General features: G+C 40.2%; 4 protein-coding genes and 1 long non-coding RNA gene across 5 annotated transcripts; 1 reads left to right on the top strand and 4 right to left on the bottom strand.

Annotated features, from left to right (window-relative positions):
* LOC18776051 (cyclin-dependent kinase G-2) lies at window positions 253-4,748 on the top strand. Its single transcript, XM_007210222.2, is given in 5 exon segments — window positions 253-2,172; window positions 2,298-2,433; window positions 2,521-2,603; window positions 2,716-2,925; window positions 2,927-4,748. Coding segments are annotated over 5 exon segments (1,956 nt in total). The 5' UTR covers window positions 253-739; the 3' UTR covers window positions 3,021-4,748.
* LOC18775818 lies at window positions 4,882-7,945 on the bottom strand. The gene is made up of 4 exons (XM_020564883.1): window positions 7,067-7,945; window positions 6,189-6,620; window positions 5,604-5,910; window positions 4,882-5,490 (listed from the first exon to the last, which is right to left on the bottom strand). Exons 1-4 carry the CDS (start codon window positions 7,493-7,495, stop codon window positions 5,348-5,350), a joined length of 1,311 nt encoding a protein of 436 aa, XP_020420472.1. The 5' UTR covers window positions 7,496-7,945; the 3' UTR covers window positions 4,882-5,347.
* Window positions 9,345-9,851, bottom strand: LOC109949270. The gene is made up of 2 exons (XR_002271834.1): window positions 9,806-9,851; window positions 9,345-9,642 (listed from the first exon to the last, which is right to left on the bottom strand). It is a non-coding gene; the product is annotated as an uncharacterized LOC109949270 (long non-coding RNA).
* On the bottom strand, window positions 11,856-15,625 carry LOC18775963 (4-coumarate--CoA ligase-like 9). Its single transcript, XM_007209024.2, has 6 exons — window positions 14,487-15,625; window positions 13,581-13,770; window positions 13,270-13,415; window positions 13,082-13,149; window positions 12,574-12,676; window positions 11,856-12,450 (listed from the first exon to the last, which is right to left on the bottom strand). The coding sequence occupies exons 1-6, from the start codon at window positions 15,528-15,530 to the stop codon at window positions 12,325-12,327; spliced, it is 1,677 nt and encodes a 558-aa protein (XP_007209086.1). The 5' UTR covers window positions 15,531-15,625; the 3' UTR covers window positions 11,856-12,324.
* Window positions 17,440-20,969, bottom strand: LOC18775759 (4-coumarate--CoA ligase-like 9). The gene is made up of 6 exons (XM_007209025.2): window positions 19,638-20,969; window positions 19,185-19,371; window positions 18,858-19,003; window positions 18,680-18,747; window positions 18,171-18,273; window positions 17,440-18,047 (listed from the first exon to the last, which is right to left on the bottom strand). Exons 1-6 carry the CDS (start codon window positions 20,679-20,681, stop codon window positions 17,922-17,924), a joined length of 1,674 nt encoding a protein of 557 aa, XP_007209087.1. The 5' UTR covers window positions 20,682-20,969; the 3' UTR covers window positions 17,440-17,921.

Below are 21,819 nucleotides of genomic sequence, written 5' to 3'. Positions count from 1 at the left end.
AATTGGCCCAAATGGCCGAAAGCTTATGGTTTCTACAGAGTTTCTTTAGTTTTGTTAAATAAAAAGGCCCAAAGGGCCTAAATTTGTATCCGTAAGATGGGCAGGCTCAATGGACAAAAACCATGTGAAATAATTTGTAGGCCCAGAAACATAAACACCACCAAAAATGAAAATAAATATTTCCCATAACAAAAAGGAAAAGGGCACAAAAAATACAAGTACCGCGCGGTTTCCAAACCGACGCCAAAGGATATAAATATATAAGCTAGCAGGCAAAGTCAGAGGGCAGACTTTCTAAACGCGTAAAAGCGAAGAACCTTGGAGGCTGATCGGTGTTGTTGGCCTTCTCATCGCCGTTGCGCTTTCGTTTCTCTCTGTTAGCGATCTCTTGCCGGTAAGGCCTTCCGATACCTGTGAATTTCTCAAGGGTCTCACAGAAATCGAGGTCTAGGGTATTTGCTCACGGTCTTCGTTTGTTATTCGCCGATTTGCCTATCTGTTTGTGATTTTGTAATTGAATATTTTGTGCTCTGTGTTCTGTGTTTCTGTGCTGATTGATCTTGGGTTTGCTCGGAAAAAAAAGATTCAATTTGTTATTTTGGGTTTGGATTGGCTAGGGTTTGAACAAACTAAATTATTGACTTTTGGGGGTTTAGGGTTTTGAAAATTGATTGGGGGTTTTCTGTTTTGATTTTGATTGTTGAGTCTGATCACTGATTTAGAAGAGATTGTTAATCATATGGCGACAGGGCGAGTCGATGTTTTGAGGAGAAGGGATTCTTATAATTATTCCAAAAGAGAATTTGAATCTTATAGGAATGGGGTTTGTCGAGGTGATGGCGTCAAACATAAGAATGGATTCCATTTACCTTCCAATGTGCGCAATTCAGGAGGGTCTGAACGGTCGTCAAATTCCTCAGAACCGTGTTCTAAGAATAGCAAAACCCGAAAGAGTGAATGTTTGGTTCAATTGCCTCCTGAGAAGAAGAGGAAGTTTTCTCCTATTATATGGGACAGAGAAGAGAAGCAAGTGAGAGTCTCATCAAAGAATAGAGTTGTTCCAGTTATTCCTCCGTCCCCTGCTCATCCAACCTCAGTTCAGAACGTTCTTTTTGATGGGGTTGTTTCAAAGTCTCCAGTTACGGTGGTTAAGTCTCAGGAAGTGGAGGTCTCTGAACCCTCTGTGGCAGATTGTTTGGAGGGTAGTTGTCAATCGGAGGCTCCTGCTGATTTGTCTACACAGCTGCATTCTGAGCAGCCCGGGCAAGATGAGCAGGCTAAAAAAAACATGGTCCATCCACCCAACATCTCTTTGTCAAGATGGGCATCTGATAGTGATTCTCCAAGGGCTCCAAGGGATATTGCTGATGACCCGTGCAGTTCTCCTGAAAGCGGGGAGATCCAAAGAGAAGGCTCGGGGGGGAGCCGGACCAGAGTTTCTAGCTCTGACGGAGAAAGCAGCTTTGAGACGCCTGGAGAAAACTATTATGGAGAAGAGTTATGTGACGAAAACATGAATATTGATAAACATGATGGGAATGCTGGCGTCGGCATTAATCAGTTGTACTCTGATTCAGAGGATGATGTTGATCTTCCTAAGATTGAAGAGCCTGCGGTGCCTATGCGAGGAAGTATAAACATGCTTCAGGGTTGCAGAAGTGTGTTTGAGTATGAAAAACTCAACAAAATAAATGAAGGCACTTATGGTGTTGTCTATAGAGCCAGAGATAAAAAGAGTGGAGAAATTGTAGCATTAAAGAAGGTGAAGATGGATGTTGATAAGGGATGTGATGGTTTCCCAATGTCAGCATTGAGAGAAATAAACATTCTTTTGTCTTTTAATCACCCTTCGGTTGTAGGTGTTAAGGAAGTTGTTATGGACGACTTTGATGGTGTTTATATGGTCATGGAGTATATGGAATATGACCTCAAGGGGCTAATGGATTCTATGAAACAGCCATTTAGTATAGGTGAAGTAAAGTACTTGATGCTACAGCTTTTGAACGGTGTAGAGTATCTTCATGACAATTGGGTCCTTCACAGAGATCTGAAATCATCAAATCTCCTTGTGAACAAGGAGGGTGAGTTGAAAATATGTGATTTGGGGTTGTCACGCCAGTATGGGAGTCCACTGAAGCCATATACTCCTTTGGTTGTCACTCTGTGGTACAGGTGAGCTTCATTCTACTCAGTATTGAAGTGGTCAATTTATTATATTTTTTCTGTTAGTATCTTTAGACTAGAACAACACATTAATTGGGCAACTTGAAGTGATTGTGTATTGTTCTACTGTGCAGGGCACCTGAAATTCTATTAGGTACAAAACAGTACTCTACAGCAATTGATATGTGGTCGGTTGGTTGCATAATGGCTGAATTGTTGGCAAAAGACGCATTGTTCAAAGGGAAAACTGAAGTTGATCAGATTGATAAGGTTTGTTTTGTTCCATGTTGCTTAAGCTATTTTATTTCTAATTTTTCCTTGATTGTTTCATGATGTGTTTCACTAAAATGTTTGCAGATCTTCAGAATGCTTGGTACACCAGATGAGAAAAGTGGATTATCCAAATTGCCAGGCTTCAAAGTTAATTCTGTCAAACAACAGTAAGTTTCTTTCTTCTATTTTAATTTTAATGAGTTTATTCTTACCTGCAGATCATTTTATTACCCGTTTTCACCGTTCAGCTATCATTGTAATAGTTCTGAATCTTTTCAGGTGCTACAATCATCTGCGCAAGAAATTTCCTGCAGCATCTTTCACTGGATCATCCCCAGTGCTCTCTGAATCGGGGTTTGATCTGTTAAAGCGGCTCTTATCATATAACCCTGCGGAGCGAATAACAGCAAGGGATGCTCTCAACCATAACTGGTTTCGTGAGTCCCCCGAACCGAGATATGATTTCAAGCCGATTACTCCTGATCTGCATTCAAGACCGGTACCTAAGCAGCAGGCAGCGTGAGAAAAATTTAAGCAATAATCTTAGCCTTTTTTTGGCAGTTCTTCAAATTTTGCTAACCTGACCATTAGGCAGCTGCAAAGCACAACACGTGGCTGTAGGGCCCTTTAGGATCGCTACAGCAAAGGAGTTGCCTGGAGAGTCGGTGGGCAGTAATGGTTTGTCCTTTTAAGAGCAGCATAGTGGTGCAGTCTTTGTACATAATTGAATCATATTGTTTCTATTCCAATTTCTTCATTATTTTTATGTAAAACCTTTTGTTTTCTCTTTATTCATGCTTATACTTTTATTTGCAAGAGATTCTGGGCCTTAAAAGAATGGGAGGGTGTTATTGGCATTTCGCACTTGAAGGACAGGAATTTTCCCAAACGTAAGTTATTTTACTGCACACAATGGCTTTTGAGGTGTATCCAGTCTTTTACATGTATTGCTGGTTGCTTGTATTGTGGTGTATCCAATTTTCCATGTTTTCTTAGATCATGATGCTCTGCCTCCAATGCTTAGCTTATGGTTATCCTATGTTAGGCCATTGTCTGTTCATACTCCATTCAGCAAATATATAATTAAAATGCTGGATTTTTTTTCCCTTTATCTTCAAGTTCAGAGTAAAAGAATTACTTTAGTTTATTAGCGAAATGCAAGTTATATCTAGACCACTTCAAATACATGAATAAAAGAATACAATTTCGGAATATGCAATGACTGCTGCTAGGAGGTTTCATTCTTGCATCGATGGAATTCTCCCAATTAGAAGTTGTTCCATGTTTGTATTCCTTCTCATGTGCATACGTCTGCACTGTAAGTTGATAGTGCAGGTCAGTTTCATTGTCTAAGTAGTGTTGCTTGCCAGGACAATGTGGTTGTAAACTTATATTATGCTTCTGTGTCGTGTTGTAAATTTTGTGTTTCTTACTCTGCGTTTCCTTCATTTGGTTAATTTTTACTTTTGACTTGGATCTTCCCATGTGCATTCTTCGGTTAGGAATTAGCTTGCTATTACAAATGGAGAGTTTTGCTTGCCTGCAGCTAGACCGATTGGCTGGTAAGGTTGTTGGTTTTTATTTATTTTGTACTGATGTGTGAATCTAATGGCTGCTATTATATTTTTCGCCACGGGGAGTGAACATAGGTATCACTAGTTTTTGTATTGTACTTCAATCTATTATGCTATATCAGTAGAAAATTATGATGATGAAGAGTAAGGGTTTGCCCCTTTGTCCAACCGCCCATGTATTTTGTGAGCCTGCAACAAGGTGGCACTCTTAAATCAAAAAATCTAGTTGTGAAATCATAATGGAAGTTGGAAATTGATGGAAGAAAAAAAAAAGTTCATGCCTTTCTTTTCTGAAACCACTCCAGGTTAAAGATGTACAGGTTGAATTGCTATAGTCGATGTCTATTGACATGTTTCAATTTTTGTCTTGGCCACATAAGATCAATGTTAAAATTTGCAAGCCAGGGCCTCTTGATAGCCTGTACGAATTCGCAGAGTGATCAGCCACGAGGGAAATACCATCTAATGGCAAAAGATTGTAATGGCAAAGGTTTCTGTTCTTAAGATATCTTCAGAGCACTGGAGATCCAGTTTGATTTTGCATGCAATTTTTTTTCTTTAACTAAACTTTTATCCTGCAAATTCTTTTGGATTACAGATAAGTTGCGACAATCTGAGCGTGGCAGTGTGCTTTATTTGTATTTCATACCTAAAAGTAACTGTAACTTCCAAGTTTGCAACATCTGTATTTCATATTGAGTAATAATACTGAAGCAGCAGTAAATTTTCTTGTGCTACTACATCGTCCTTCGACATCTCATTATACTACCCATTTTGTTTTCGGATTCTAGCGGTGCTGATGTTTCCAACTGAATTTAGATGATCTTTGGGGATTTTAAACTAGTTGTCTTATATATTGTGCTTTGTCTCATTTGGGGTCTGTTTAAGTCCTCTTCGACAAAGGTTTGGGGCTGAATGGCATTGGTAAATTTTTGAATAGATATCAAAACGGCTTGTGCGTAAAGTATAGGGATCAAAGAAAAATGTGCAGCTACCAAGTGACCAAGCCTCTGAAAAGAAAAAAAAATTAAAATCGTTTAATCATAATCTCACATTTGTTCATCAGAAAAATAGTCTCACATCTTTGAGCCTTTGTTTACCCTAAAAAAGAAACTAGTCCGACATCGCGCCATCACACAATATACAATATGGCTTTGAATATGTGTTTCGTCGATCGATTTAACCAAAGTAAATGAAGTCCTTGGTAAAAAGTAAATGCTATAGCGCCCAGTGAAATTTCTGCCTCTGAAATACAGCAGAGAGTCTATTGCAGCCAGTCTGGCTCTTAAACACATCACAAGAGTAGTCAGCTGCCGAAAGAGTGAGTGCTCATAAAATCATGTGGTGGTGAAGGTAATAGTCTTCCCCAGCACAAAGAGAGCCAGTGAGAACTCAAGAAAGAAGATGGTGCCAATGAGCGCCCGATCCACCGTATAGCCATAGATGGTAAGCCCACCCGGATTTGATTGCATGTATGTAACTGAAAGCAGGAAAAACTTGTTAAACTTGAAAGAAAAACACAAAAGCCAATATCAGCAATGCATCAAAGCATTCCATCAAGTTACAAGATTTCTGTTGATCTTGGGGGCATACCAAAAGCTTGTCTTTTCTGATAGAGGGACTTGTCTGAAGCTATTTGTTTACTTGTCGGCACTGGCACATAATCAACTGACTCTAGATCGCTTTCTGAGTAGGTTATGGGTAATGAACCAGCAGAATAAGCAATCTCCAAGTTTCCCGTACTGTTGTCGAATCTCGATTGAGATGCATCGTTGGAGCCGCAGGTGACCACAGCATGCCATCTGCTAGTAACTGATGCAAGACCTTGAGCTCTGTGTGAAATCTTTGTTGCCCCATGCAGGCATATAATTAACCCAACAAGCTCAACAATAGAGGCGACCTGCAATAGTGATAATCAAGTGATACTAAGTATAGCTTGAGAAAGTTTGAACTGTAAATCCAAAGCCTATACCTCTGACAGTATTAGAAGACAAGAAAACAAGAAGAAAGGCATATATGTCAAGTGATTCATTTGAGCACTTTATTCATCAAAACCAGTCACAACCACATTATGAGATCAAATTTCTGAGCTAAGTTGAATATGCTTGTATGGCCAAAAAAATTGTTCAATCTCTTTGAGATCCATGTGAAACATGAAGCATATTGTTCTGAACTTACTGCAAAATCGCCTCCGTTGATGAGATTGACGATTCTGTGATTTCCTGTGGTCTGCAGTAGAGCCACAAATTGGCTGCCTGTCACAACTAAAATTTGAAAAATAAGATAGATTCGGAATCTGTGGCTGATCTTGGATAGATAATGCGTTAGACGAGTGTGTTCTTCGATATACGCAGAAACATCCATGTCGCTTTCCAAAAGCTTCCCATAGTTCTCAAAGTGTATCACTTGCAAACTGCACACCAAGTTGAACAAAGCACTGCCTGATAGGAAAATTATAGTTGAAAACGTCCATGACACAAGCAAAGCAAGCAATGCAAGAACAGATTTCCACCATGAATCGTAGTGAACATAAATTACGCGAGTGACTTCACGAGCAGTCTTCAGAAGGAGGCAAGGCAATACGCACACTGCCAGCAAGCGGAAGAAGTTCTGAAGAAGTGGGATATACAAAATTATGATCTCACTGCTGTATTAGCTATAATACATAATGGAAACAAGATGTTCCCAAAGTAGTTCATAGCAATTAGCACATCAAGCAAGATGGAAAATTTGTTCCAAACTTCAAAATCTTGAAGAAGGTTTGAGAGCTAAAACTTCAGCCAAGTGCAAGATACAGAGTGAGTCAAAGGGAGAAACTGACAGTAACTTGTAGTAAAAGTATTTGTTAATTTAAGTTTCTGGTTCTGTTTTCAACTAAAATTGATTTTTACATCAACTCAACTAGCCAATACATACAATTACTACAACCAGCTATCTGCATCAAATTTAATTTTATCCCCCAATAGTAGAATTACTCAGGTAGAACATAAAGCTCACAAGCATAAAATGAAAGGAAAAAAATTAAATAAGGGAGCTATGGGCACTGCCAAACTCACATTGATCTTCTGTATATATTCCTCACGGTACTGAAGCTTATGACCATGATACCTATCCACGAACAAGAACCTCCGTATGCCATACTTTCTGAGGTTGTAAGAAATACAAACAAGAGAAATGGCAGCCACAAGAGTCTCAGAAACCAGAATCTGAAACTCAAAATTTTTGATCTGATACTTCTCACTGCTGGAACTATAAGAGGTTTCAATGAGTACCACTGGAAGTGCAACACCCACAAGAAGGAAAGCAAGCCATGAGAGGCTGAAGCTCAGAAAAGAGTACTGGCAAAACCCAAAGAGCCTGAGAAAGGTCTCCAAGCTGTGGAGAGAGTGATCAAGTTTGGCATCATCATCATCACTAGGGTTTGTTTGTGTTTGTGATGCATCTATCAATGGAGTTTGAGTTGTTTGTGAGTTTGGGTTGGCCATAAAGTGAAGGAAAAGTGAGTGAAAAACAAATTTGAATGGTTGGTCTGAGATTGGTTTTATTCAAATCAGTGTTTCCATGTGTGCCTTCATATGGGCGCTGATTCTATGAAGAACAGCGGAAAGAGAAATGAAATCTGAGAAATGGGTTTTTCTGTTCTATAGTTTTGAACAAGGTTTGGGGAATGTTGAGATTGCTTTCTGTAACTGCAAGTCACAATAGAAGTACAAAAAGCCAGATTGACGGGGCTTGGCTGTGCGTGAGTTTTTATGCATAAAATTCTTGTACCACTTTATGGTATTTTAATGGAGATCTGATACTGGATTTGCTACTTTTGTCTATTAATTTTGTCAGCTAATGAGCATGGTTTTCAGATTATGCAGTCTACATACACGTATGGGAACCTGCAAGGGTCAAGGAGTTTCACGAAATTCACATTCTCTCACCAACCCAAGGTTTATTTTACTAATATTTGATAGATTAGCCTCTTTTTAGTCCAAAGGGAATTGGAAAATTAATAAGTGAACTAATTAAATAATAATACTGAACACCACAAAAATTCAGTGTGCTGCTTGGATTGCATCATCCGAAGACATAAAAGATGAATAATAAAAATACCTGACAGTCAAAGTTAGCCTTTGGAACAATTTAGATTACCAAAAAGTACAATCTTATATACAATTTGGTAATCAGTGGTTAATGCCATTTACATCATTCAGTGGTTTATTATGTAAATTTGCCTAGTTGACAAGTTGGACCGAAGCATCACCAACCTACCCAAGTTACCTAACGGTCTGGGACGTATCTGACATCAAGTCTTCATCCAATTTAGGAATGGATATGACCCGAACAGGAAAATGCGTATGTCGCGTGGGACCCACCTCTTCTTGTGGAGGTACAGACAGTGCATCAAGCACGAAAAGGATCTTTGAATTCTGATCAGAGACGTAACAACTGTGAATTCAAAGATTGCATTCATATACATGATATATTGGCGGATCATTCTGGTTTGAGATCAATTCAGCTCGTCAGGACTCTTTCAATAGGAGTGCTTATTGAAAGAACTGGCTCATGCATTGGCCTCTCATCCTCCTACTGAAGTTCCAATATCTACCATTAAGTTAGACATCTGCATTGCCAGAATGTCAGGTCAGTTCTAAGTTCTCACTGTTGATCAACTCCTTCCAGGTCAGTTCTAGTTGTGTTTTCTGTAAAGTTCTTTAGAACATTTTAAGGGAGTGCTTAGTGGTGATTACTTTTCTTCATCATAGCTTTTGATTTGTCGATAATTAAGGGTTGTAATAGTTTAGTTCTTTTATGTTGGGTTCCAGGTTCTTAGATCTTCTATACTTTGACCGCAACCATTGTTGGCTTGGCAGTTAGCTTTGAAGGATCGATAGATTTACCTTGGTGTGTTGGTCTTGGTAGGTTACTCTGTTTTATTGTTGGTGCAATGTGGCTATATTATTTCAACGGTCTAGCCGGGCGGCTATACTCTGTAAATAGAACCTTTTTTAAGTATAGCCGCGCGGCTATACTCTATAAATAGGGTATCGCCGCGCGGCTATACGCTTCAAATATAATATTTTAAGCTTAAAGCCGGGCGGCTATACTCTGTAAATAGAATATTTTAAACGTATAGCCGCGCGGCTATACGATATAAATATATGCGAATTGTTTAAGAAATATTACCATATTCCAGTTACATGTTTCTTCGGATTTTATTTTTTCCTTTCTCTTGTTTGCAAAACGTTTGCTGACACTTGTTAATCTACGCATTCCAGACTAGTTGTCTTGATCATCAATGGCAATTTCAACTCTTTCTCTCTAGATGTAATTTTAGAACAAAAATTTTGGAAAAGAAAAATTATATTTAGAAAGACAATATATGTACAGGGAAATCATATGTTTTTGGTTTTGGATCCATACGTGAAGCAACAACTCTAGTGAAAAGAGACTCTAGGGGACCTGTCTCTTCAACCGGTGCGAAATGGAATCACAATCTGCATCGTTTGGAGTGCTCCCGTCGACGGCTTCTAACACAAAATCGCTACATTTTTCAAAGGGTTTTTGCATCGTTTGGGGGATCAGTATGTGAACTCGCAGCGTATTTGCATCTGCACAGAGACTTCATTGTCCCCAAGCACGACTTCACCAGAAACATTCAAAACATGGATTAGAAAAGGAAAGGAGATTAAGATATATTCAGCAAGTAATGTATTACTCGAGTCAGGTACAAACATAAAGCTCACAATCATAAAATGAAAAGGAAAGAAATTAAATAAGGCAGCTATGGGTATTGCCAAACTCACATTGATCTGTTGTATATATTCATCACGGTACTGAAGCTTATGACCGTGATACCTATCCACGAACAAGAATCTCCGCATGCCAAACAAGACAAATGCCAGCCACAGGAGAATACAGTATAGCCGCGCGGCTATACGCTATAAATAGAATATTTTTAAGGTATAGCCGCGCGGCTTTACTCTATAAATAGAATATTTAAAACTTATAGCCGTTCGGCTATACTCTGTGAATATAATATTTTAAGAGTATAGCCGCACGGCTATACTATTTAAATAGAATATGCGGCTATACTATTTAAATAGAATATTTTAAAAGTATAGTCGAACGGCTATCGATTTAAATAGAATATTTTACAAGTATAGCCGCGCGACTATACTCTTTAAATAGAAAGCAGGCATGCCTCACACATCTTTCTTATAGCAGACAGCTCCTTGTAGTTGTGGCAATAAGCCTAGTGACAGATTCTTTTAACTTCGTCATTTCCAGAAGGACAATGATAAGATGAGAAAGTTTTGAATGAAACAGCATTGACAGAGGAAAACATTCATATGGCTCACACTGAACCACCAACGACAAGGAAACAGAACACTATTGATACAAATTCTTCCTCCTATCAAATAAGGCAACGGGAAAAGTTTTGAAGACCAAACAAACAAGATGCTGCGGGCAAAAAGACAGGTATCACAGTTGAATCACATATCTGGAATTGATATTTACTTGCATGTTTAGCACATTTGAATAAAATGAAAAGAAATAAGAGGCATAACAACAAGATATTGATCATACATACCTAAAGATATACCCAAATCGATCAATGTGAACTGTTAAATCAGGAGCAGGCTTGCTATTTAATGTGTCTGGGCCTTGGCTGACAACTCCCTGGTTGTTGACGGCATTAATTCAGTATCATCACCCACAGAATAATTTATATGTACACTTTCTTCTGGAAATGAATTACACACCTGTAAAGGAGTAACGACGGGCAAGCACAAGGCCTCCAAAGCTCTCTTAGCATGGTCAGGTGGAAGTTCAGTAATGACCTTACTGCAGAAGAGAGTTCAGTAGATGTTCAGATCATCAACAGCATATGGTACTAGATTGATCACGCAACGTCAGAAGATGCAGAAGATATAGTTTACCTTAAGGCTTCAACTCATGCAACGAGTCCTCAGCTGAACTACTATATATCTTCTTTGAAAAGGATCACTCCTTCAAAAAAGATATATCAATCCTTGAATATTTCAGACAGTGCTTTTCAAGCCTGAACATTACTAGTGTTAAAGAACTGGCTCAAGCTTTAGCCTCTCATTCTCCTTATGAAGTTCCAATATCTACCATTAAGATCTGCATTGCTGGAATGCCAGGTTAGTTCTAAGTTCTTACTACTGATCAACTCCTTGCAGGTATACCATTTAAATAAAATATTTAAACGGTATAGCCGCACGGCTCTACCTTATAAATAGAATATTTTAAACGTATGGCCGCCCGGCTATCCTCTATAAATAGAATATTTTAATAGTATAGCCGATCGGCTATACTCTTGAAGTAGAAAATTTTAAGGTATTGCCGCACGGCTAGACTATATAAATAGAATATTTTAACAGTATAGCCGGTCGGCTATACAGTTTGAATAGAAAACTCTTAATGTTTAGCCGCACGGCTATACTCTATAAATAGAATATTCTAACAGTAGCGCCGGGCGGCTATACTGCTTATGTGGAAAATTTTACAGTAGAGCCGCACGGCTATACTCTATAGAATATTTTAACAGTATATCCGTTCGGCCATACGCTTTGAATATAAATTTTGAAAGTCTAGCCGCCCGGATATACCCTTAAAAGTATATGAATATTTTAAAAGGATAGCCGAGCAGCCATACTATTTAAATTAGAAAGCAGGCATGCCTCACACACCTTTCTTGTGGTTGTGACAGATTAGTGCAATGGAAGAATGTCCAAATGGAATGTAATGTGGTATTTCATTGCTTCTTCCATTAAGTTGAAGTTCAGTCGTAGGGCAATTATTAACCATTTTCCCAGAAACAAATCTATATTCTATGACAAGATAAACTATTATTTATCATGAGAACAATAATGGTAACAAGTCTGTGGTGGTACGTATATGACATTCAGAATACAACATGAGCAAAAACACTTACAGGGAAACAAGTGACTCAAGTGTTCCGCCAATTTATAAACGGATATGGCCCAAACAAGAAAATGATGAATTTCAAGGATCAAGCACAAAAGGGTCTTGATTGAATGATGAATTTCAAACTCTCTCACAGATAGATATACAGTAAACATAAATAATGTGGACACAAAACAAAAACATAATGTGTGGAAAGGTTGTGCTTCACCCGGCCAGATTCAATTAGGCTCAAATATAGGTTTATCTTACAGAAGGACATGAACAACTGTGACTTCCAAGATCGATTGCATTTATATACGTGCTAAAACAAGTTGATATGTTGAATTGGAATGCAATGCTCAGCAAGCTTACATTTGTTTGAAGAAGTAAATCATAATTTAGATGAACGGCTAGATAGAGCATGACTAACGAGCTCCCTCCTTAAGATCTTTCCTGCTGGAGATTTTGGAATGGAGTTGATAAACGATACACGTCGAATCTTCTTGTAGGGTGCAACCTGCAATAACAAACCAACTTCAATATGATGGCCTGTAACATACACCTTCAACAGAACTGGAAGTATGGATGTTAATTATGAAAAGAATCAATTGGATTTTTTTACAAGTATTCAGGAGCATACTTGTTTTGCAACAAAATCCATAACTGCAGCCTCAGTGATATTGCTTCCAGCCTTTCTAACTACATAGGCCATGGGAATCTGCCCTGCTTCTTCATCAGGATACCTGCTTCAGAAACGCCAACGGGCAGAAATCAGAACTAGTATACCTTGAGGAGGTAACAGATACATGAAATATACTACAAATTCTTTCAGAAACTATGATCTTCTACCATGTAACCATGCCACTAACTACGCAAGAAAGTGGAGGCACAAGACCAGATTTCTCATAAAGGCAAACTTATCAGCAAAATATCCGTCAAAATTTTCTTCAGTGATCTCATAAATTCTTGAATTGCTTTTGTTTTTTGTTTTTCTATGGACCAGTTTCTTTTCCCAGCTAAATACTTCTAAATTTTTTCAAAAGTGACAAATAAGAGATTAAAGTCATCAATTGATAGATTGATGCCATAGAGCATGGAAATAAACTAGCTTTTCAAAAGCAAAGAAAGTCATAGTACTAGATACATACGGAATCACAGCGGCATCGGCAATGTCGGGATGGGATTGAAGTATAGGTTCCAACTCAGCTGGGGGTACCTGCAATTTGTTCCAGACATAGAGAGACCAAACAACACATTACTCAAATGGACTGACCAAATACTTATACAACCATCTTTGTTATGAGTTTAACTCTCAAAGGATCTCTCTTGCAATCACCTGATAGGCCTTGTACTTGATCAATTCCTTTAACCTGTCAACGATGTAGAGGAAACCCTCATCATCAAAGAAACAAAGATCACCCGTCTTCAACCACCCGGCTGAGTCCAAGGTCTCAGCAGTTGCCTTGTCATCTCCTACGTAACCTGTAAGTCAATGGTTTTACAAAGATCAATTAGATTAGGTAATGGTGTCACGACTCATGGCTAGAACTTGCTCCTATATTAACCAATTGGTAAGAAAAGGCGCCGAAAACTTATAAATTATCTTATAAACTATTTATGCAATGTGACATGAGAAAGTCTCATTACCCTTCATGACTGTTGGACCTCGCAGCCACAACTCGCCCCTCCGGCCAGGAGGTAAGGCCTCTCCGGTTTCGGGGTCAACAATCTGGGCTTCCATATTTTCGGCTAAGCGGCCCACAGAAGCATACCGTTTTGACTCTTCAGAGTCTATCATCCTCGTAGCCGCTGCCCCAGTTTCGGTCAAACCGTATCCCTGAACAAACCATAATATTAATCAAGCATTTGACAATTAGCAAGAGTAGAGTTTGGCATATCACAAATGTGATACCATATGCACAGCAGAATTATGCAAGTAACGTAACCAGTCATCATCGCTATTCTATTCCTGTTGGGATATGGCATAGAACAGAAGCAACCCACATTTTTGTATTAATTGGTCATTGACTCTTTGCTTCAAAACTGAAAAGTCATTCAAATGAATCACAAATATTGAAAAGTCTGTTCACATGTTTCAAACCCACAAAAGCAACCAACCCACATTGGCCTTGATGCATTCACAACTCAAAAGTCTCCTAAATTAATCAAAACTGTAGGATTAGATATGTCAACCTTAATTAATCACAAATGCCTTACATCAACTACAGTAAATACTATGCGCACAACTTTTTTTAAAAATACACCTGATTTTCATACACTTCTTAATATACGGGAAAAAAAAAAAGAACAATTTAAACACACATAGGGTACTTGCATTTTATTTTAATTATAAGTGTATTTTATGTGTATTATTAATTATCAACGTATTATTCACTTACCAGTAATATAAGTTGAAAAAATAAATAAATTGTGGGACCAAAATATCAAAACCCAACGTTTTAAGCGTATTAATTAGTAACTAACTATAAAATCAACCGCCTAAAATTAAACTGCCGTACATAATTCCGACAACGGATAATTTAATTTTCTGACCTGCACAAGTTCCACATTGGGAAATCTCTCAGTGAATCTCTCAGCAACCTCCTTCCCCAGAGGCGCGCCGCCACATCCGAGAAGCCGAAGCGAGCTGAGATCGTATTTCTGAGCCAGCTCGGACTTCACCAGAGCCACGATCAACGGCGGAGACACCGGCATGTAGCTGACCTTGTACCTCTCCACGGCCCTCAGCATCGCTTCGAAATCGAACCGCTCCATCAAAACCAAGGTCTCACCCATCGCCACCGCCCGAACCAGCATGAAGAACCCGAACACGTGGAACAGAGGCAGCGTGAACAACGAGACGACTTGCTCTTCGGGTAGGGTAAGGTCGGGTTCGCGCCGCAGCGTGTGGAGCCCGGCTAGTAGGCCGATGAAGTTGCGGTGAGTCAAGATAACACCTTTCACTCGGCCGGTGGTGCCGGATGAGAAGAGAATCGCCGCCGAGTCTGTTTGGCTGACCTCGATTCCGAAGTCGGGTCGGGTGTCGGATGATCCGACCCGATTGAGCATGGACAGGAACTCGGGTGAGTCCAGGAGGATTATGGTGCGGAGCTCATCCTTGGGGAGCTTGTGAGCGGTTGCTGATGTGGCGAAAGCGATGGCGGGTCGGGTGAGTCGGACCTGGTAGGCGATCTCGGAGTCGGACCCGATTGGATTAGCGGGCGAAACGACGACGCCTAAAGCGAGGAGGGAGAAATAGAGCACGGGGACGTGGAGGGAAGTAGGCGAGAGAATGAACGCCACGTGGCCTTTGGAGAGAGCGGGGGCAAGGGACCGGAGGGAGAGAGTGAGGGAGTGGACTTGGCCGATGAAGTTCTCGTACGACACATGGTGGTCGGAGGCGGCGTCAATGAGGACGGTTGTGGTGGGCGCGACCGCAGAGGATTGGAGGAGGGAGAGAGCGAAATGGGTGATGGAGAGGGGTTGGGAGAGAGGCGGAAGTGGGACCGGAGGTCGGAGAGTGTGGAAGGTCTTGGTTTGTGGACAGTAGCCGCTCTTGGGATCGATCCAACGGCTGGGATTTGTTTCCTCCGCCATGGTTGATTAGAATTGGAGCTAAGCTAGCTCTTCAGAAGCTTTATATATATATAAAATATAAAATATAACTGCGACTCTGTGAGTGTGGCCAAGACATACTCATCGTCATTGATTATAAGACGCAGACAAACAAGAACTAAAAGAGTAGAGAGAGTAATTTATTATTACTATACACGTGTTTGACTTGGCTTTTTCTAGCTTAGGGAAGGAAAGGAAATATATAATTGTGGATAGATGTAGAATGGAGGAAACGTGGGTTTAATGCGGATGTTGTAAGTGGGGGATATTTTGCCTTTCTTTGCATCTGCCAAATGGCACCAAGCATGTGGTATTGGGAGGTTTTTACTTTAATCACCATGCTGTATATAGCGGTAAGTAACATGGAAGGTGGGTATAGATTTTTATGTTTCAGATGTGCTTAGGACCGTCGCATACGCTTGTGAGTGGTACGCATCCTAACCGTTGACATATGCAGGGTTCGTATTCGTAATTGATCAACGATTTGAAGTCCTTTACTCGTAGGTGTACATAGATCTTTTATGTTTGATATGTGCTCGAGACAAGCATCCGTGCACGCTTGGGCACCTCCGAAGCATTAATGTATGTATGTAGGGTTCGTAATTTATCAACGGTTGAAAGTCACTCATTTGTGCATCGGGAGTTTAGTATTCTAACTTATTTTTTTGCATGTGGTGTCTTAATACAAAGAGCATCTCTAATCGATATACTAAACGATAAAATTTGACATCATATAATGCTCCGACCGAAAAGTCAATGGTGACAAGAATTTGAAGGCTGTCATCTCAACGTTATTTTTGACCGTAACCAAAGTGAGGCATCATTTCTTATTTTAATAATTTTTTTACTCCAGGGTTTCATCTCACTATCAAAACACGAGCTATTCTGTGTTTTTAATTAAATTTTTTACTCTTTCATATTAATGTGTGGGTCCAATTATAATAAAATAATGAATAAAATTTTGGAATAGGATATGTCAAATGACACATCTGCCGTCAATTTAGCATCTCCAAGGGATATGCTCTAACAAACACAAACGCAAATCACCAACTAATTTGCTTGTCACTAACTGATTATGATGTCTTTCCAGCTGCTTGAGAAAGGAAATAAATTAATAAAGGAGCTATGGGTATTGCCAAACTCACATTGATCTTTTGTATATATTCATCACGGTACTGAAGTTTATGACCATGATACCTATCCACGAACAAGAACCTCCGTACGCCATACTTTCGGAGGTTGTAAGAAATACAAACAAGAGAAATGGCACCCACAAGAGACTCAGAAATCAGAATCTGAAGCTCAAACTTTTTGACCTGATACTTTTCACTACTGGAACTATAAGAGATTTCAATGATACCACTAGAAATGCAACAACAAGAAGGAAAGCAAGCCATGAGAGGCTGAAGCTCAGAAAAGAGTACTGGCAGAAGCCAAAGAGCCTGAGAAAGGTCTCCAAGCTGTGGAGAGATTGATCAAGTTTGACATCATCATTAGGGTTTGGAGTTTGAGGTGTTTCTGAGTTTGGGATTGCCATAAAGTGAAGGAAACGTGAGCAAGAAACAAATTTGAATGGTTGGTCTGCGATGGGTTTTGTTCAAATCAGTGGTTCCATGTGTGCCTTCATTTGGGCATTGATTCTATGAAGAACAGAGGAAAGAGAAATGGGTTTGTTTGTTATATTTTTTTTAAGGTACAGTGCATCAAGCACAAAAGGGTCTAATCATGATGTTTATACCACAATTAACGAACCAATAAGGAAACGACACGTGGACTAAAAGAGAATCGGTAAGACAGCATTCGACACCCAAGGCTGTTGATCGCATAACCATATCCCAAGACTTACAAAAGGGGGGCAAATCCCAAAATAACATACACACTTATCAAGACTTACAAAAAGGGGCGCAAATCCCAAAATAAATGTAACTGGAACTTTTGACATACTTAGCTATTATTTTGTCCATATTACTATTCATTCCGTACTTACTTAAGTATCGGAGAACCTTCGGACAGTATCACACCGATGCCAGAGGTCTTACCGAATGTTTATCTTGCAGATCGTTCGCTCCACCGAGGCCCAAAACGCTGCCGAAGGCCTAAACATCACTAAGTTGGGCTCAAAAGTACCGAACCATTTTTGAGCGTCAACGGATGAATTTCAAACTATCTCACAGAAAAATGTTCTAGATATACAAGTAACCCAAATAATGTGGACAGGGGAAAAAGAAACGAAACACAAGGATCTGATCAGAAAAATATCCAACTGTGACTTCCAAGATTGCGTGTTTACATGCTAAAGAACATAAACAAGTTGATATGTTGAATTGGAATGCAATGCTCGGCAAGCTTTCTTCCTTGGTTTGAATTAGTAAATCATAAGTTAGATGAACGGCTAGATAGAGCATGACTAATGAGCTCCCTCCTCAAGATCTTTCCTGCTGGAGATTTCGGAATCGAGTTGATAAACGATACACGTCGAATCTTCTTGTAGGGTGCAACCTGCAATAACAAACCAACTTCAATGTGATGGCCTGTAACATACAACTTGAAGACACTGGAAGTATGGATGTTAGTTATGAAAATAATCAATTGGATTTTTTTTACAAGTATTCAGGAGCATACTTGTTTTGCAACAAAATCCATAACTGCAGCCTCATTGATATTGCTTCCAGGCTTTCTAACTACATAGGCCATGGGAATCTGCCCTGCTTCTTCATCGGGATACCTGCTTCAGAAACGCAATCGAGCAGAAATCAGAACTAGTATACCTTGAGGAGGTAAACAGATACATGAGATATACTGCAAATTCTTTCAGAATCTTCTACCACGAGACCATGCTACCTAACTATGCAAGACAGTGGAGGCAATATTATCAGCAAAATATCCATGAACATTTTCTTCACCTCCATATAATTTTTTTTTCTGCTTCAATGTTTGATATGTTCTTGAGTATTTTCTTTTCTATGCACCAGTTTCTTTTCTCAGGTAAATACTTCTAAACTTCTGAGAAATGACATTTCAAAAGTGGCAAATAAGAGATTACAGTCATCAATTGCTAGGTTGATGCCATAGAGCATGAAAAGAAACTAGCTTTTTCACAAGCAAAGAATGTCATAGTACTAGATACATACGGAATCACAGCAGCGTCAGCAATGTCAGGATGGGATTGAAGTATAGGCTCCAACTCAGCTGGGGGTACCTGCAATTTGTTCCGGACATAGAGAGACCAAACAACAATGGACTGATCAAATACCCATACAACGATCTCTGTTATGAGTTTAACTCTCAAAGGATCTCACTTGCAATCACCTGATAGGCCTTGTACTTGATCAACTCCTTCAACCTGTCAACAATGTAAAGGAACCCCTCGTCATCAAAGAAACAAAGATCACCCGTCTTCAACCACCCGTCTGAGTGCAAGGTCTCTGCAGTTGCCTTGTCATCTCCTACATAACCTGTAAATGGTTTTACAAAGATCAATTAGATTTTAAACTACATTGTCTCTCACTCACACACACTAACAAAAAGGCAATGGTGTCATGGCTCATGGCTAGAACTTGCTCCTATATTAACCGACTTGTAAGAAAACGCGCCGATTATCTTAAGATAACTATTTCTGCAATGTTGGACACTTACCTTTCATGACTGTTGGACTTCGCAGCCACAGCTCGCCCCTCCGGCCAGGAGGTAAGGCCTCTCTGGTTTCGGGGTCAACAATCTTGGCTTCCATATTTTCGGCTAAGCGGCCCACAGAAGCGTACCGTTTTGACTCCTCCGGGCCTATCATCCTCGTAACCCCTCCCCCTTCGGTCAAACCGTATCCCTGAACAAACATAATATTATTCAAGCATTTGTCACTGACTCTTTGCTTTAAAAACCGAAAAGTCTTAATTCAAATGAATTGCAATTCTGTTAACCACAAAAGCAACCACCCACACACATCCACACACATTGACCTTGCTAGATTCAGAAGCTCCTCAATTACCCTTATCCCCACCCCTCTTGAATAATATGTATTAAAATAAAATCAACCGCCTAAATTTAAACTGCCGTACGTAATTCCGACAACGGATAATTTGATTTTCTGACCTGCACAATTTCCACATTGGGAAATTTCTCAGTGAATCTCTCAACAACCTCGTTCCCCAGAGGCGCGCCGCCACAGCCGATACGCCGAAGCGAGCTGAGATCGTATTTCTGAGACAGCTCGGACTTCGCCAGAGACACGATCAGCGGCGGCGACACCGGCATGTAGCTCACCTTGTACCTCTCCACGGCCCTCAGCATCGCTTCGAAATCGAACCTCTCCCTTAAAACCAAGGTCTCGGCCATCGTCACTGCCAGAACCAGCATGAAGAACCCGTACACGTGGAACAGAGGCAGCATGAACAACGAGACGGTTTGCTCATCGGGTAGGGTCGGGTCGGGTTTGCGTCGCAGCGCGTGGACGCCGGCTAGTTGGGCGATGAAGTTGCGGTGAGTCAAGAGAACGCCTTTGACTCGTCCGGTGGTGCCGGATGAGAAGAGAATCGCCATCGAGTCGGTTTGGCTGACCTCGATTCCGAAGTCGGGTCGGGTGTCGGATGATCTGATGCCATTGAGCATGGACAGGAACTCGGGTGAGTCCAGGAGGATTATAGTGCGGAGCTCATCCCTGGGGAGCTTGTGAGCGGTTGCTGACGTAGCGAAAGCTATGGCGGGTCGGGTGAGTCGGACCTGGTGGGCAATCTCGGACTCGGACCCGATTGGATTAGCGGGTGAAACGACGACGCCTAAGGCGAGGAGGGAGAAATAGAGCACGGGGACGTGGAGGGAAGTAGGCGAGAGAATGAACGCCACGTGGCCTTTGGAGAGAGCGGGGGCAAGGGACTGGAGGGAGAGAGTGAGGGAGTGGACTTGACCGATGAAGTTGTCGTAAGACACATGGCGGCCGGAGGCGGCGTCGATGAAGACGGTTGTGGTGGGCGCGGCAGCAGAGGATTGGAGGAGGGAGAGAGCGAAATGGATGACGGAGAGGGGTTGGGAGAGAGGCGGGAGTGGGACTGGAGGTCGGAGAGTGTGGAAAGTCTTGGTTTGTGGACAGTAGCCGCTCTTTGGATCGATCCAACGGCTGGGATTTGTTTCCTCCGCCATGGTTGATTAGAATTGGAGCTCAGCCACAGCCAGCCAGTATCATGGTAGGTAGTTGGATCTTGAGGATCCATTATTTTATATTTGAGTTGTGCTCGGAACAGTCCCATACGCATGGCAGTGGGCGCCACTTAATCATTGACATAATTATGCAGGGTTCGTAACAAGGATTTAATCGTCCATGCGTGCCCATGCGCCCATGCCTTTGATTTGTTTACTTTTGGAGCTTCAGCAAGGGCTTCATCATCACTGTATATGTAGTTGTAAGTGAGTTATATGGAATTAAGTAGACATATGATATTATAAAGAAGGAAAATAATAAGGTGTGGAGATTTTGGTAAGAGTAAACAAATCAAATGACCAAGTCTTGGTGGCAGGCTTCACCCATCTCTAAAAGCTCTACGCAACAATGTACGTACACGAATACATCCTTACCATATGCATGCACCATATTGTTACGTAATCCGTTTCCACAGTAATCAGATATTCTTTTCCGGCATTCTGCTGCTGTTGCTGTTGTTGGTGTTATTATTGTCACAATCATCAACAACAAAATTGTATAGCATTTGGATAAACGTTGTTGAACCTTTTTCACTAGAAGTCAAGAAACTTCATGTTAAATGCAGGGAGACGGGGCAACGGTCCACTACTAACAACACCGATATTATTCTCAACTTAACTACTTATAAAGCCCAGTAATAGAACTATTTATTATATTTTGTATTTTATTTGGTCAAGTTTCAGATGTTAAACTTATATTCTTTAACACTTCATAGAGTTATAAAATATGTATAAAACAAAGCAGGCTCAACATTATATTATAGGGAGTTCATTGCAGATGCTGAACTCAATTTTTTTTTTTTTTTATAATTGAGAAAATGTATTACTATACTTTTTAGCTTCTTGCTATTATTAATTATGTGAGTTTTTCTTTTTTAAATTTGCTAATTTTTAATCTCAATGACCAATTTCTTTATATAAAAATATAATATTTTCAATTGTGACTACGTTAATTTAAATTATATGGCCTTGAAATTATGTAAGAGCTGTTTGATAATCAGAGTATACATTATTATTTAAAAATTAGAACAATCAGAGTCCAATCCAAACATACAGACCAAATACAAAATCGTAATATTTA

The sequence above is a fragment of the Prunus persica genome, chromosome G5, assembly GCF_000346465.2.
Source record: "Prunus persica cultivar Lovell chromosome G5, Prunus_persica_NCBIv2, whole genome shotgun sequence".
NCBI classification, from domain to species: domain Eukaryota; kingdom Viridiplantae; phylum Streptophyta; class Magnoliopsida; order Rosales; family Rosaceae; genus Prunus; species Prunus persica.
The sequence above is the reverse complement of the archived record's forward strand: the minus strand, read 5'-3'. Positions and strand labels throughout refer to the sequence as shown.